Genomic DNA, 12,910 nt, shown 5'->3' with positions numbered 1-12,910 from the left:
CTGGGGCGCCGCTCTCCAGCCATGAGCCCTGCATCTGGCGCCCTCCGAAGGGGAGTGGCCTGTGGGATCGGGCTGAAACCAGCTCTCTGACATCCCCTGAGGGGTCCCGGATTGCAAGAAGGTGCAGGCCAGGCTGAGGGGCCCCACTGGTGCACCATTGGGCAGGGAGGGACTGCCGAAGGACTCCAGGGCATGTCTGGCCCATCTTGCTCAGTCCTGATCAGCCAGACCCCAGCAGCAAGCTAACCTACCCGTTGGAGCATCTTCCCCCTGGTGGTCAGTGCATGTCATAGCGACTTGTTGACCAGTTGACTTTCTGCCCCCCTGGTGGTTAGTGCACGTCATAGCTAGTGGTTGAGCAGCCTTAGCATATCATTAGCATATTATGCTTTGATTAGTTGTTCAGTTGTTGTGCCTTTCGATCTATTTGCATATTACCCTTGTATTATATAGGATACTATGAAGGGAAAAACCAGTCATGTGGTAGAGAGTAAATGAAGCTTCATATAATAAGGTCAGGGAAACTGACTTGGAGCAGATGATTAAACTGATACTGGAAGAAGTCATCTGGCAGAAGCGGGGAGAAGAGCTTTCAGGGCAGGAGGAAGGAGCACTATGTGAAAAGCCCTAAGGTGGACCCGCGCTGGGTGGCTCAGTTGAGTGGTGCATCATCCCGTACTCCAAAAGGTTGTGGGTTTGATTTCAGGTCAGGGCACATAGGTTGTGGGTTCAATCCACATTTGGGCCAAGTACGGGAGGAGCCAATTGATGTTTCTCATATGGATGTTTCTCTCCCATTCTCTAAAAATCAATGAACAAACATATCCTCCGGTGAGGATTTTTTAAAAACCCTAAGATTTGAAAAACTTGTGTGTTCAAGGTACAGAATTGCAATCAGTGTGGTTGAAGCATAGTGAGTGAAGGGAGGGATAGTTAGGGCTTTTTAGGTCATGGAAAGGAATTTACCAGTAATTTTTATTTAAAGGTAATGAGAAGTCATGGGTGAGTTTTAGACAGGGGTAAGACATGATTTGACATGTTTTTAAAAGATTGCAAACTGGCTGTTTTGACAAGCATAAGTGATACTTTTTTTTCATCAACTTGTATTTTCACTTTTAAGAAGTGTTATTAACGGTTGTTAAGTCTTAGTAATTTTGCAATAATATATCCGTATGTAGTGTAGTCAGTGCTCAAAATTTTCTTAAATTGTATAAGTGGAAATGGAAGTGGTAGTGTTTTTGTCCTTGAAAGGGTTTTTTTGTTAATTCTGCAAAACGTTTTCATTTTCAAATTCTGAGATTTCCATCTTTTCTAGTGTAAATATACATTAAAAATATGTTCTTTAATGCTTGAACTAAAAACTGAGTGTACTAGTGCTATGAAAGATCACTCAAAGGTTTTTGTCCTTTTCCTGCAATAGTATAAATAAGGGTTTAATATTTTAGGGGTTTTTTCCTTAGGTAAACTTTGCCCCCGTTTTCATTTTAGTCTGTAAATGATGGGACCCTGCTTTAACCATGTGTTAGCTGAGTATCTTTGGGAAAATTATTTAATTTCTCTCAGTCTTCCTTATCTGTGATAATAGTAATAGTAATGGTCTCTTAGGGTTGATATGAGGATTAATAACCCAGGAAAAATTAAGTACTATGATATTGTTAACTAGTGCACAGTCGGTGTTGGTGAATGCCCAAGATCCAATCAGTTCTTATTGTTTGTGAATTCACCCACTAGCTAAAATTTAGAAGACTCAAAATCAGTACTTGTGGTGCTTTTGCAGTCATTCATTGACACACACAGAATCATGATAAATTTGAGTTTTTGATATGTACATTCCCAGATGAAGTCAAATAGAGGAGTGCTCTTTTTTTTAGATTTAATGGCTGTTCAAGTGTACCTCTTTTTTGTTTTGCTTTGTTTTGTTAATCCTCACCTGAGGATATTTTCCCATTGATTTTCAGAGACAATGGAAGGGAGGGGGAGAGACAGGGTGAGAGAAACATTGGTGTGGAAGAGACACACCGATTGGTTGCCTCCCACACACGCCCTGACCAGACTGGGTGGGGATCAAGCCTGCAACTGAGGTACATGTCCTTGCCGGTAATTGAACCCTTGACCCTTCAGTCCACGAGCTGATGCTCTATCCACTGAGCCAAACTGGCTAGGGCCAGGTGTACCTGATTTTATTGCACTGTGCTTATGTCCTTACATGTGTTTTGTTTTTTTTTTTTTTTTACAAATTGAAAGCAGTAACCTGCACCAGCAAAAAGATTACAACTCGCCCTGTTGCGGTGGTGCAGTGGTCTGTAATTGAAACGGCAATATCTCCAGGGTATGCCTATAAATAAGAGTCCTTGTTGTGGTCTGTTTAGTGCCATGTTTTTCACATTTTGTACTTTTTGTGAATGATTTCACCATTTTAATAAGCTCCCAAGTGTAGTGTTAAAGTGCTGTCTAGTGTTTCTAAGGGCTGGAAGGCTGTGATATGTCTTACAGAGAAAATATGTGTTAGGGTTCCTTCAGGAATGAGTTGATAGTGCTTCTGACTATGAGTTCAATGATAATGAATCAAAAATAATTGTTTAATAAGGTGTCTTTAAACAGAAACACAACATAAAATAAGGTTATGTGTTGGTTGATGAAAATATTATGACCAGAGACTTGTTAGGAACCTAGCCTTCTATTTTCCCTAGGAACAGTGATTCAGTATTCAACAGTTCAGTGTTTGTGACAACTTGATAGTACATAACTACTACAGATAATGAGAATTCAGTAGGACATAACTACTGTAAATAATGACAATTGAGTGTTTTTAGTGTCAAGATTAAGAGTAGATAAAACATCTAGATAGTCGCCCTAACCGGTTTGGCTCAGTGGATAGAGCGTCAGCCTGCGGACTCAAGGGTCCCGGGTTCGATTCTGCCAAGGGCATGTACCTTGGTTGCGTGCACATACCCAGAAGGGAGTGTGCAGGAGGCAGCTGATCGATGTTTCTCTCTCATTGATGTTTCTAACTCTCTATCCCACTCCCTTCCTCTCTATAAAAAAATAAAAAAAATATATTAAAAAAAATCCAGATAGTCAAGAAATATGTGGCATTTTGAATTACATTAAAAACTTCTGTGACCTCCCCCTTAATAATTCAGACATATCCCTGGCTTAAAGCTAGGAGCCCCTAGTTTCTTCCCATTCATGTTGAGTTGATCAATTCTTTTCAAGATTAGATAATGGTAATTTTTGATACTAACCAAAAATGTGCTTTTTTCCCCCTTCTTCTTAATAGTTGGGTGTTTCCCTTAGCAGTTTGGGAGCTATACCAGCAGCAGCACTAGACCCCAATATTGCAACACTTGGAGAGATACCACAGCCACCACTTATGGGAAATGTGGATCCTTCCAAAATTGATGAAATCAGGAGAACAGTCTATGTTGGCAATTTGAATTCCCAGGTAATGAAGACACTGATTCTTTCCCCCTTCTTAAAAATCATATAGATTGATAAAGTAATATTTACCTGATTTTTAAAAAAAGAATATACTTTATTAAAATGTTACTTTGTTTCTTTAGACAACAACAGCTGACCAGCTACTCGAATTTTTTAAACAAGTTGGAGAAGTGAAGTTTGTACGGATGGCAGGTGATGAGACTCAGCCAACTCGGTTTGCTTTTGTGGAATTTGCAGACCAAAATTCTGTACCAAGGGCCCTTGCTTTTAATGGAGTTATGTTTGGAGACAGGCCATTGAAGTAAGAAACCCTAAACAAAGAAATTTTAATGATTTTGGAAAACTTTAAAGTATTTTTGATGTAATTAAGGCTTTTTTTTTTCTTTTTAATAGTAATTGGCAATATGTGGAAAGGAAGACTTTGTGTTAAGTATACTAAATGAATACCTGAGATACCATTTTAGTTTTTATGGTTGTATTTGAAGACATCTTATTTTCTATTTTATAAAGTTTAGTTTAATGTTAATGTTGGTTAAATATCCTATATAATGATCATAGGTATTTTTCCATAAGCTTTAACAGGTCATGTGGGTTTTGCATTATGACGGGACTAATGGACAATTTAACATATGGGTTGAACTTCTTTAATAATACAGTAATAAGAATTTTGGTAAATCCAAAATCCCAGGAAGAAAATAATATTAAGCACTCAGAAATGATCTGAATCATATATTTTGAGTTTTAAGGTTGGCTCCTATCTTTGTTTGCAAAATGAGAAATTGATGTAGCCTATCAGATACTCTATTTTATGCAAATTATTGAGGTAATTACCTTAGTTATACAGTTTGATAAGGATTCTGCTATTAAAGGATAAATAACTATTCCTAATGAAAGCTTGTCTTCTATTGTGGAAGGGGTGAGACTGAAGAAATTCTTCTATGTGCATCAGAGAAACCATTGTTGCCTGGCAGATAAAGAGTTTTATCAAATGCCTCCCACATTCAAAGCTGTGTTTGACTCAGCTGTGTTCCAGGGGTGATTAAAATAGTGTACAGAATATACAGCTTCCCTTGCTCTTCCTAGGGTGAGAGGTTATCAACAAAATCTTATAATCTAAAAATAGAAGTGATTGATTTTAATATTGGTGTCAACATTTTAATTTATTATAATTCTAAGGTGTGCAGGGGAAGTAGTTGTCCTGGCCTATTAAAGTTGTTAAAGAAGTCAGCTAACATTCAGAGTTTTTTTCTCCTCTTGCTTTTGGCTTTGTTAGCAAGAGATGATGGCAGGTAGAAATGAGATTCATTATGGGTTTTGAGGTTGGTTGTGGTTATTCTGTATTTAGCTATATTTCCCTTAATGTGCTTTCAAGGCGTCGATTCATAAATATATGTATCGTGTAAACAATTGTTTCATGTTTTGTAAAAGATAGTGTGTATTTGTGATATGCTAATGTTTTTAATTTAGAATAAATCACTCCAACAATGCAATAGTAAAACCCCCTGAGATGACACCTCAGGCTGCAGCTAAGGAGTTAGAAGAAGTCATGAAGCGAGTACGAGAGGCTCAGTCATTTATCTCAGCTGCTATTGAACCAGGTAAGGTCATAGTGTTGTTACAGGTCATAGTTTAAGATCATAGAATTTTAGAACTGCAAGGAATTTTAGAAATTAATCTTGTTCAGTTCCTTCATTTTACAAACAGGAAGACTGAAACTCAAGAAAGAGTAAGTGACTTACTAATGTCAAAGGTCAAAGAAGTACTTAGCACATTTTTTTCCCATGATACTGAATTGAGGCACATTAGCCTGAGTTAATCAATTTTATACTTTAAGAGCAAAATTAATGCTCAAAACTGACTTGCTTAAAGCAACGTATAAATGTTATTGTGAGACCAAAAACAAGAATAAATATATTTAAAATGTGATGATTAGGCAGACTTACTTTTCATCAAAGTTTTAATTGTAAATATAAAAAAGATTCTGTGAGTTAGGAAAAATACAGACACTGTTTTAGCAAGGTAAAAGAACACTTACCTCTTCAAACTTTTGTGTTGCTAACTAAAATTTAAGAATCCAATTTAAAACTGTCTAGATGGTTTACATTTGAGCAAGTTTTCTAAATTAGCACTCAGAATTTAAGTCTCAATTCTAGCAAAATAAATGGAGAAAGATTTAAAATCACTGTTATAGGAATTACAGACATGTTATAATCGTACATTATGGCAGCAACAAAATATTACGAACAGCTGTTTATAATCATCTGGTTTATATGTACTGCTGCAGGGTGGCTGCACTCAACGAGTTTATGCAATGACTTTCTTGGATGTTTCTGAAGGATAATTGCACAGGAGGAGGATGTACAGAGAGTAGGCCCCTTGCACTATATGTGGTACATTCCACTTGTGCCTGATTATTAACTGGGATCTTTAATTGTTCTGAGCTTACACTGCAAAGTGGTTTTTTCCTCCCAGAGTCTGGAAAGAACAATGAAAGAAAAGGCGGTCGATCTCGTTCCCACACTCGTTCCAAATCCAGGTCTAGCTCAAAATCCCATTCTAGAAGGAAAAGATCACAGTCGAAACACAGGTGAGAATTTCTGCTATCACTTTAAATTTTTTTGGTTTTGTATTAAAAATAGTTAAGATTTCTGAGTTTTTGTCCAAATGTCAGAATTTAGAAATTTCATAGAGTTCACCACCAGAAAGTATGGTTACCATGAAATATTGCTTTAATTATAATTAACTATAGTTTAAAAGGTAATTTTTAATAATACATCATTTTTATTTCAATGAATTTTTAGTTTTAGAAGTTGGTTTTCTATCTTAAGATGCAATGTTTCTGATTTTTCTAAGAGTAAACGAGTGTTTATACAGACTGGCAGAAACTTTGCATATTGAGAAAAGGGAACCATGTATATGGTGATGCTGATGGCTGATTGCTGAAGTTGCTGCCCCCTCCCTCTTCCCAGTCCACTCAAGTGTTGGAAGTACCATCCCAAATCTTGCTTTCAAGTCCTTCTTCTCTTCAGTACTTTGGTACCTGAAACAGGAGTGACTTCCAGCTTTAGTTCCAACTATTGTATTGTGCTTAAGCTCTGTTTCTGTTTTGTTTTATTTTTGAGCATAGCTCTGTCGTTTTAACTTTCTTTTTAAATCTGTTGTGTTTGACTCAAAGGGGATCTCAGTTGTCTTCTTTAAAATGTAGAGGGACTGTTACTGAAATGTGGAAATGTATATAGTGGATTCTAACTGTATGCTGTATGCACACACATACTTAGGCCTGAAGAGAAGAGGTAGATAACAGTGTGTGCATGTTTATTTGTGTGAGATGTGAGGGTATTAGAAAAGGAGGGGAGAGTTTTAGGGGAGGGAACCAGTATGCTGCAGTATGTTGAACCTCACCAGCAAGCTCAGTTTAGCCTGTTTTTCTGTGTTATTCAAGGAGATTGAAACAATGAGATAGGAAAATATTTCTTTGACTCTAATAGGGTATACTTCTTGTTATTTACTGGTTTATACTTCTCTGTTATTCTTAGTTTGCAAAATCTCCTTTGGCATGTGGTTTTACTGTATTCTTCCATCCAAAGTCTTACAATAAAGCAAGTTCAGATCCAAGTGAAGGAAGTTGTTTCATGTAAAAGGAATGACCAGTGCAGCAGAAGCCAGAACTGGAGAAGGAAAAGGGTATAGAAGTAGTGGTGCTAGATTGTTGACATTAGTATAGGTTGACAGGATGTGGTGAACATAAAGGAGGTCAAGGAAATACAGAATTGAATTGAAGAGTTCATTTTGTGTTGATTACAAGAGCCAGGCTCCAAATCTAATACCTTAGTGGTTTTCTAGGCTAGAATAAAACCAAACTTAATGATTGACATCATTGTTTCCTTGATAATCTCTGGGAAGCTTTATCTGTTGGGGCAAATAATTTAACTATCCACTTTAAGGTTTTTGCTCTCATCATTTTAACTATATTTGGGTATTTTCCCTTTGTAAGGGTTACTGGGGAGGAGGATTATTCAGTCTAAACTGAAATTTGTTAATTGTTTCTCATTCATGGGACTGCTTTCATGTAGGTCTAACTGTGTAGCATTATAAATTACTTATTCTTGGCATGCATACAATTGACCCTTGAACAACATGGGTTTGAACTGCATGGGTCCACCTATATGTGGATTCTTTTCAGTAAATATATAGCTGTGCATATCTGTGGGTTTAGGGTTCATGAATTCAATCAACCACATATCGAAGACAGTACATATTTTCGATCTGCAGTTAGGAATCCACAAAAGTGAGAGGCCTACCATATGCATTGTTCTATGCCATCCTATATAATAAAACCCTAATATGCAAATTGACCAATGGTGGAACGACCTGTCGCTATGATGCACACTGTCCACCAGGGGGCAGACGCTCAATACAGGAGCTGCCCCTGGTGGTCAGTGTGCTCCCATGGGGAGCGCTACTCAGCCAGAAGCCGGGCTTTCAGCTGGCGAGCACAATGGCAATAGTGTGAGCCTCTCCTGCCTCCCTGGCAGCACTAAGGAGCAGTGAGCAGACGGGTGGTAAGGACGAGGGGTCCCAGACTGCAAGAGGGCGCAGGTCAGGCTGAGCGCCCCCCCCCTCCCCCCCCCATTCCATGAGTGTCGTGCACTGGGTCTCTAGTTTTGTATAAGGGACTGGAACGTGCAGTCCAGTATCCAGAATTTGGTATCTGTGGTGGGAGGGGTTAATTCTGGAATCAGTCTTTTTTGGATTCTGAGAGATGACTGAAGTTTTGGGGGAGTTAGAAGATTTTTGACTGTCTGTTGGGTCAGCACTCCAACCCCTGCATTGTTCATGGTTCAATTTATATATACACACATACACATATCTACATATATACACACACACATATACATGAATACACACACATTTTTGGTAAGCACATACTATTTTTATACATGGTTTATAGAAACATATAGCTTTTACTAAGTTCTTAAATACATTAAGAGGATAAGTTACGTTTAAAGCGGGGGAGGGGGGGACCCTTTACCCAGAAAACTTAAGGACCTTGCCATGGAAGTAACTTCCCCCACCCCAGTAGGGAAGAGGGATGTCGGACATTTCTTGGCTTTGCCTCCCCTGCTGTTGGGATTTGATGCCCTTAGCACTAGCTCTGACCTGCTAGACTTAACAGGAGTGTGGGTTGTAGGAGCCCTTTCTCTTGAAGGCCACCTTTCTATGTTCTCACTGTCCTCAGGTGCTTCTAAGCCCCTACCCTTCTTATTCCTTCCTCTTAGGAGGGAGGAAGGGGTTTTTTGTCACTGTGACCTTGGTTAGGACTAGGATGATTTGTTCCCACTTTTTGTTTCCAAATTTTCATGTGTTCTCATCCTGATAGTGTTAGGAAAGATGGGTGGCACTCTATTATATTTTTAAAGACCAGCATAGGACTATAAGACATTTAATAACATTTTATGGGAAACAACTGACTTACAGTTTTTGCAACATGATGGTAAATTGCCCTTTATTCACTTTAATTTATAAATGCAATTTTGCACATTACTCTAAAATGAGAACAGCTAACAGTAGTTCAAATCTTATCTTTGGTTGGATTAGATTTACTCTTGATTTGAAGCTTTTAGCATTCCTAGTTAAAAAAACTTGTAGGTGACTAGAGGGTGATGTAGAGACACGAAAATATTTAATGTCAAAATTAAAATACAATAATTATTCTTGGGCAGTAACTTTCAAACTCTAAGGAGACCTACAGGGAAGGTAGGAAGCCAATTAACTTGTGTCTACCAGGGGTCTGGTTAAATATTGTAAAGGGTTTTCTTTGCTTAATTAAGGTGGAAAGCATTGTTTGATTAAAACAAATTATATTTTTAGTAAAGTTAAGAACAGAAGTCTTAAGATTTTTTATTAAGTACAAAGAAGCAAAGGCCCTTTATCCTATGTGGATGTCTGTAAATGGACTAAAAATGTTCTCATTTTTGCCTTAATACCTATTAGTTGATCCTGTATCTCTTAGGTTATTATTGATAAAAATTTCAACAAACTCTGACTTATCTTCTTATATTAAAAACGTGGTATGAAGATAAATGTATAATTTTTAAAGACATAATAGATGAGTGGTTCAGTTGAAAATTAGCTGTTGAAAAACAAATTTTGACTGAAAAATGTGTTTAAAAAACAAGATTTCATTATTAATCGAGGGTTGTCTGATTTCATAGTATACCACAGCATTTAACTATATGTATTTCTTTTATAGGTATTTGTTTTAATTCATGAAAACATGACTCTCAAAATGATTTTTAATTATATAAAGCATACTTATGACAGCTCATTTGACCTCTTTGGAATAAATATAGAATTTAAAGTTTTCATATATACTGTTGATGGTGATGACAGTGAGAATTAGGAATTTTATGCATTTACTCTGTGCCAGAGACTGCTAGGCAGTTAATTTTTCATACATCATCGGATTTAATCCTCATGACAGCCCTGTAATTCTTACTCCATTTACAAATGAAGAAACTCAGGGTAGAGAGGTTGGCTAGTCAGAGTTCTCACAGCTAGTGTGTGGCAGAGCTGAGTGTTAGGCTCAGATTGTCTGACTCCAAAGCCAGTGACTCATCAGTTTATTATTAAGGTTGTGTGCATTCAGTATTGTTATATTTTAATAGTTCCTAGGATATTTCATTATAAAAAACACTAGAGGCCTGGTGCACAGATTTGTGCACCGGTCGGGTCCTGCAGCTAGGCCTGCAGGGGTTGAGCTGAAACTGGCAGTCTGACATCCCTCGAGGGGTCCTGGAGTGCAAGAGGGCACTCTGCAAAGTTGCTGTCACTTGGCAGCTCCAGTGTTGAGCATCTGCCTCCTGTTGGTCAGTGTGTGTCATAGGTACCAGCCAGTTGGCCGGTCGTTTAGGCCTTTATATATATAGATATTACATAAGCAGTTATTTCAGTGGGAAAAGGAGCCTAGAGAATTTCACAATTGGAAAAACTATTGTTTTTTTCTTTCTAGAATTTCAGTAATAAGGGTTTCTTTTAATAACTATCTTTATCTCTATATATAAAAGGCTAATATGCTAAGTGTATGTCCAACCGGTTCAGTTGAAAATAAGAGGCACACTGACCATCATGGGGCAGACGCTCAATGCAGGAGCTGCCATGACATGCACTGGCCATTACAAAGAAACAGTACCGTGGACCTGGCACCAACAAAGCAACACTCGGCTTCCCCCAAGTGGGACACAGGCCCTGCCACCTTCCCAGAGCGACACCCCACCAAATCGCAGCCAATGCTGCTGAGACCCCATGGCGCAAAATGTGGCCCACAGCCCAGCTTGGAAACAGTCGCTGTGGGTGCCAGGTAATGACGTCACGTAGGAACGCCCGGCTTCCTCTCCCTAGCATCTAGCCTCCTTGGAGTTTATTCAGCTTAGGAACATGACTTGCTTTATAGCCACATGCAAACATTTTACATATCAACCAAATGTCTGTGAAGCATTTTCCCGTGCCCCATCTCATTTGATCCTCACAGAAATCCTGGAGTAGGTAGATAGGAGACTTGAGAGAATCCTGTTTTCTTTTCATGAGCCGGAAAACAGAGAGTTAGAAAGTTTAGAAACTTGACCTGACTGAAAAGAATAAACGGTAGACTTTGAAAATGACTTCAGGTTTTCTCATTGTACAGAATATAGTCAACACTGCTGCAGTTAAATATTTTACCCTCTGTTCTCCCTTCGTGATCAACAATAATAATCAGCTTTGTGTTGATATTTACTGCTCTGTTGCTGACAATTACCTGAAAGAGAAGTTGGGGTGCTTCACTAGGCTGGAAAAAATTTAGCTAAATCAGAAAGCAGGTCTAATTAAGCAAGTTTATTTTATATATATAAAAGGCTAAGTTGACTCGCATGTGCACAATACATATAAAGCTCTCACTGGCGCCAATCACTAGTATAGTTATAAAATCAGGGCCTTACAAATCCAACGTTTGGTTATGTCTAGCTTTAACTCAAGTAATGATGCTTATTTTTCTGTCACACTAGTACTGTCACTAGTACTATGCTGCTTATATCTTCATAATATGTATTTTGACAAACAGCGCACAGCCATTTATAGAAACTATTGAACTGTGTAATCACTACTCAAGATTACAACTTGTCAAAATAAGTTGTAGTTCCAAGTAGTCATTACATGCAAGTCAAGAGTTAAAGACAATTTGTGATATGGAAACTTGGATCATAGGAGAAGTCGTCTATATTAAGGCATGTAATAATTAGCAAAAGAGATTCGCATAAGAAGAAGAGATAATGCACAGAACTAGCATTATTTTGTCTTCTGTTTTCATAGAGGTATATTCCGTTTTGTGAGATATTCTGGAGGGGGAAAAAAGGAAAATAAGTTAGCAAAAGAAAGCCACACCTGAGAAATGTTAACTTAAATCTGACACAGGAAATAAAGTCTTTCTCTGTTTTTATCTTGGTGTTCTGAATAATGATCAATCTGATAAAGTTTCCATATATAAAGTATTTTAGATAATCTAACTAAAGCACTACATAGTGGAGAATTTTAAAATATTGATACATATTTTGGGATAGTTTTTAAAATTCTCTTATTTGAAAGACATCACTAAAAGTTGAAATTCTAAGAAAAAGATTTGACATTCTAACAATTTGTTTTTCTTTAGGAGTAGATCCCATAATAGATCACGTTCAAGACAAAAAGATAGACGTAGATCTAAGAGCCCACATAAAAAACGCTCTAAATCCAGGGAAAGACGAAAGTCAAGGAGTCGTTCACATTCACGGTGAGTTTTGGGTGAAAAAAAAAGGCTTTGTTAAAAATCTGTTGTGAGGGAAAGTAAACTTTTTTTCTGATTGTTTTAGTAATGATTAATATTGGTTGCCGTTGATTTGCATCTGATTGCCATTATGACTCATGAGGTTTCTGTACTTAATTCCACCTGGTATTTGTTTTTATTTTACTAATTAATCAATTATTTTAATCCTCACTTGAGGTCTTTTTTTTCATCAATTTCTAGAGAGAGTGGAAAGGAGGTAGGCAGGGGAAAAAAGAGAAAGAGAGAGAGAGAGAGAGAGAGAGAGAGAGAGAGAGAGAGAGAGAGAAACATTGGTGTGAGAGAGGCACATTGGCCACTTCCCGCACACACCACAACTGGTCCAGGGATTAAACCTGCAACCCAGGTAAGTGCCCTTGACTGGGAATCGAACCTGCAATCCTTTGGTGCATGGGCTCTAACGATTTAGTAATACTGGCTAGAGTGATATTTGTTTTATTTAGTAGCTTCAGTTACAACTGAGTTATATAGAAACTTGTTATGTCTTATAGCTATTATAAATTGTTTTGTATTGATAATTATTGAAGAAAGAGAGGAAGGTCCTTTTAGGGAGTAGAATTATTTCAGTTGTGAATTTACTTTCTTATTTTTCTTTTTTAAAGGGACAAGAGAAAA

General features: G+C 37.7%; 1 protein-coding gene across 1 annotated transcript in view; it reads left to right on the top strand.

Moving 5' to 3' along the window:
* SREK1 (splicing regulatory glutamic acid/lysine-rich protein 1) overlaps nucleotides 1–12,910 on the top strand; it is a 39,900-nt gene that overhangs the window by 8,443 nt on the left and 18,547 nt on the right. Inside the window, exons 3-8 of the mRNA XM_015563051.1 lie at nucleotides 3,281–3,445; nucleotides 3,564–3,742; nucleotides 4,909–5,039; nucleotides 5,914–6,028; nucleotides 12,125–12,244; nucleotides 12,521–12,570. Of these exons, the coding sequence (XP_015418537.1) occupies nucleotides 3,281–3,445; nucleotides 3,564–3,742; nucleotides 4,909–5,039; nucleotides 5,914–6,028; nucleotides 12,125–12,244; nucleotides 12,521–12,570 (760 nt within the window). The remainder of the gene's footprint in view (nucleotides 1–3,280; nucleotides 3,446–3,563; nucleotides 3,743–4,908; nucleotides 5,040–5,913; nucleotides 6,029–12,124; nucleotides 12,245–12,520; nucleotides 12,571–12,910) is intronic.

The sequence above is a fragment of the Myotis davidii genome, unplaced genomic scaffold, assembly GCF_000327345.1.
Source record: "Myotis davidii unplaced genomic scaffold, ASM32734v1 scaffold135, whole genome shotgun sequence".
NCBI lineage: Eukaryota > Metazoa > Chordata > Mammalia > Chiroptera > Vespertilionidae > Myotis > Myotis davidii.
This window is presented reverse-complemented; position numbering and strand designations above follow the sequence as displayed.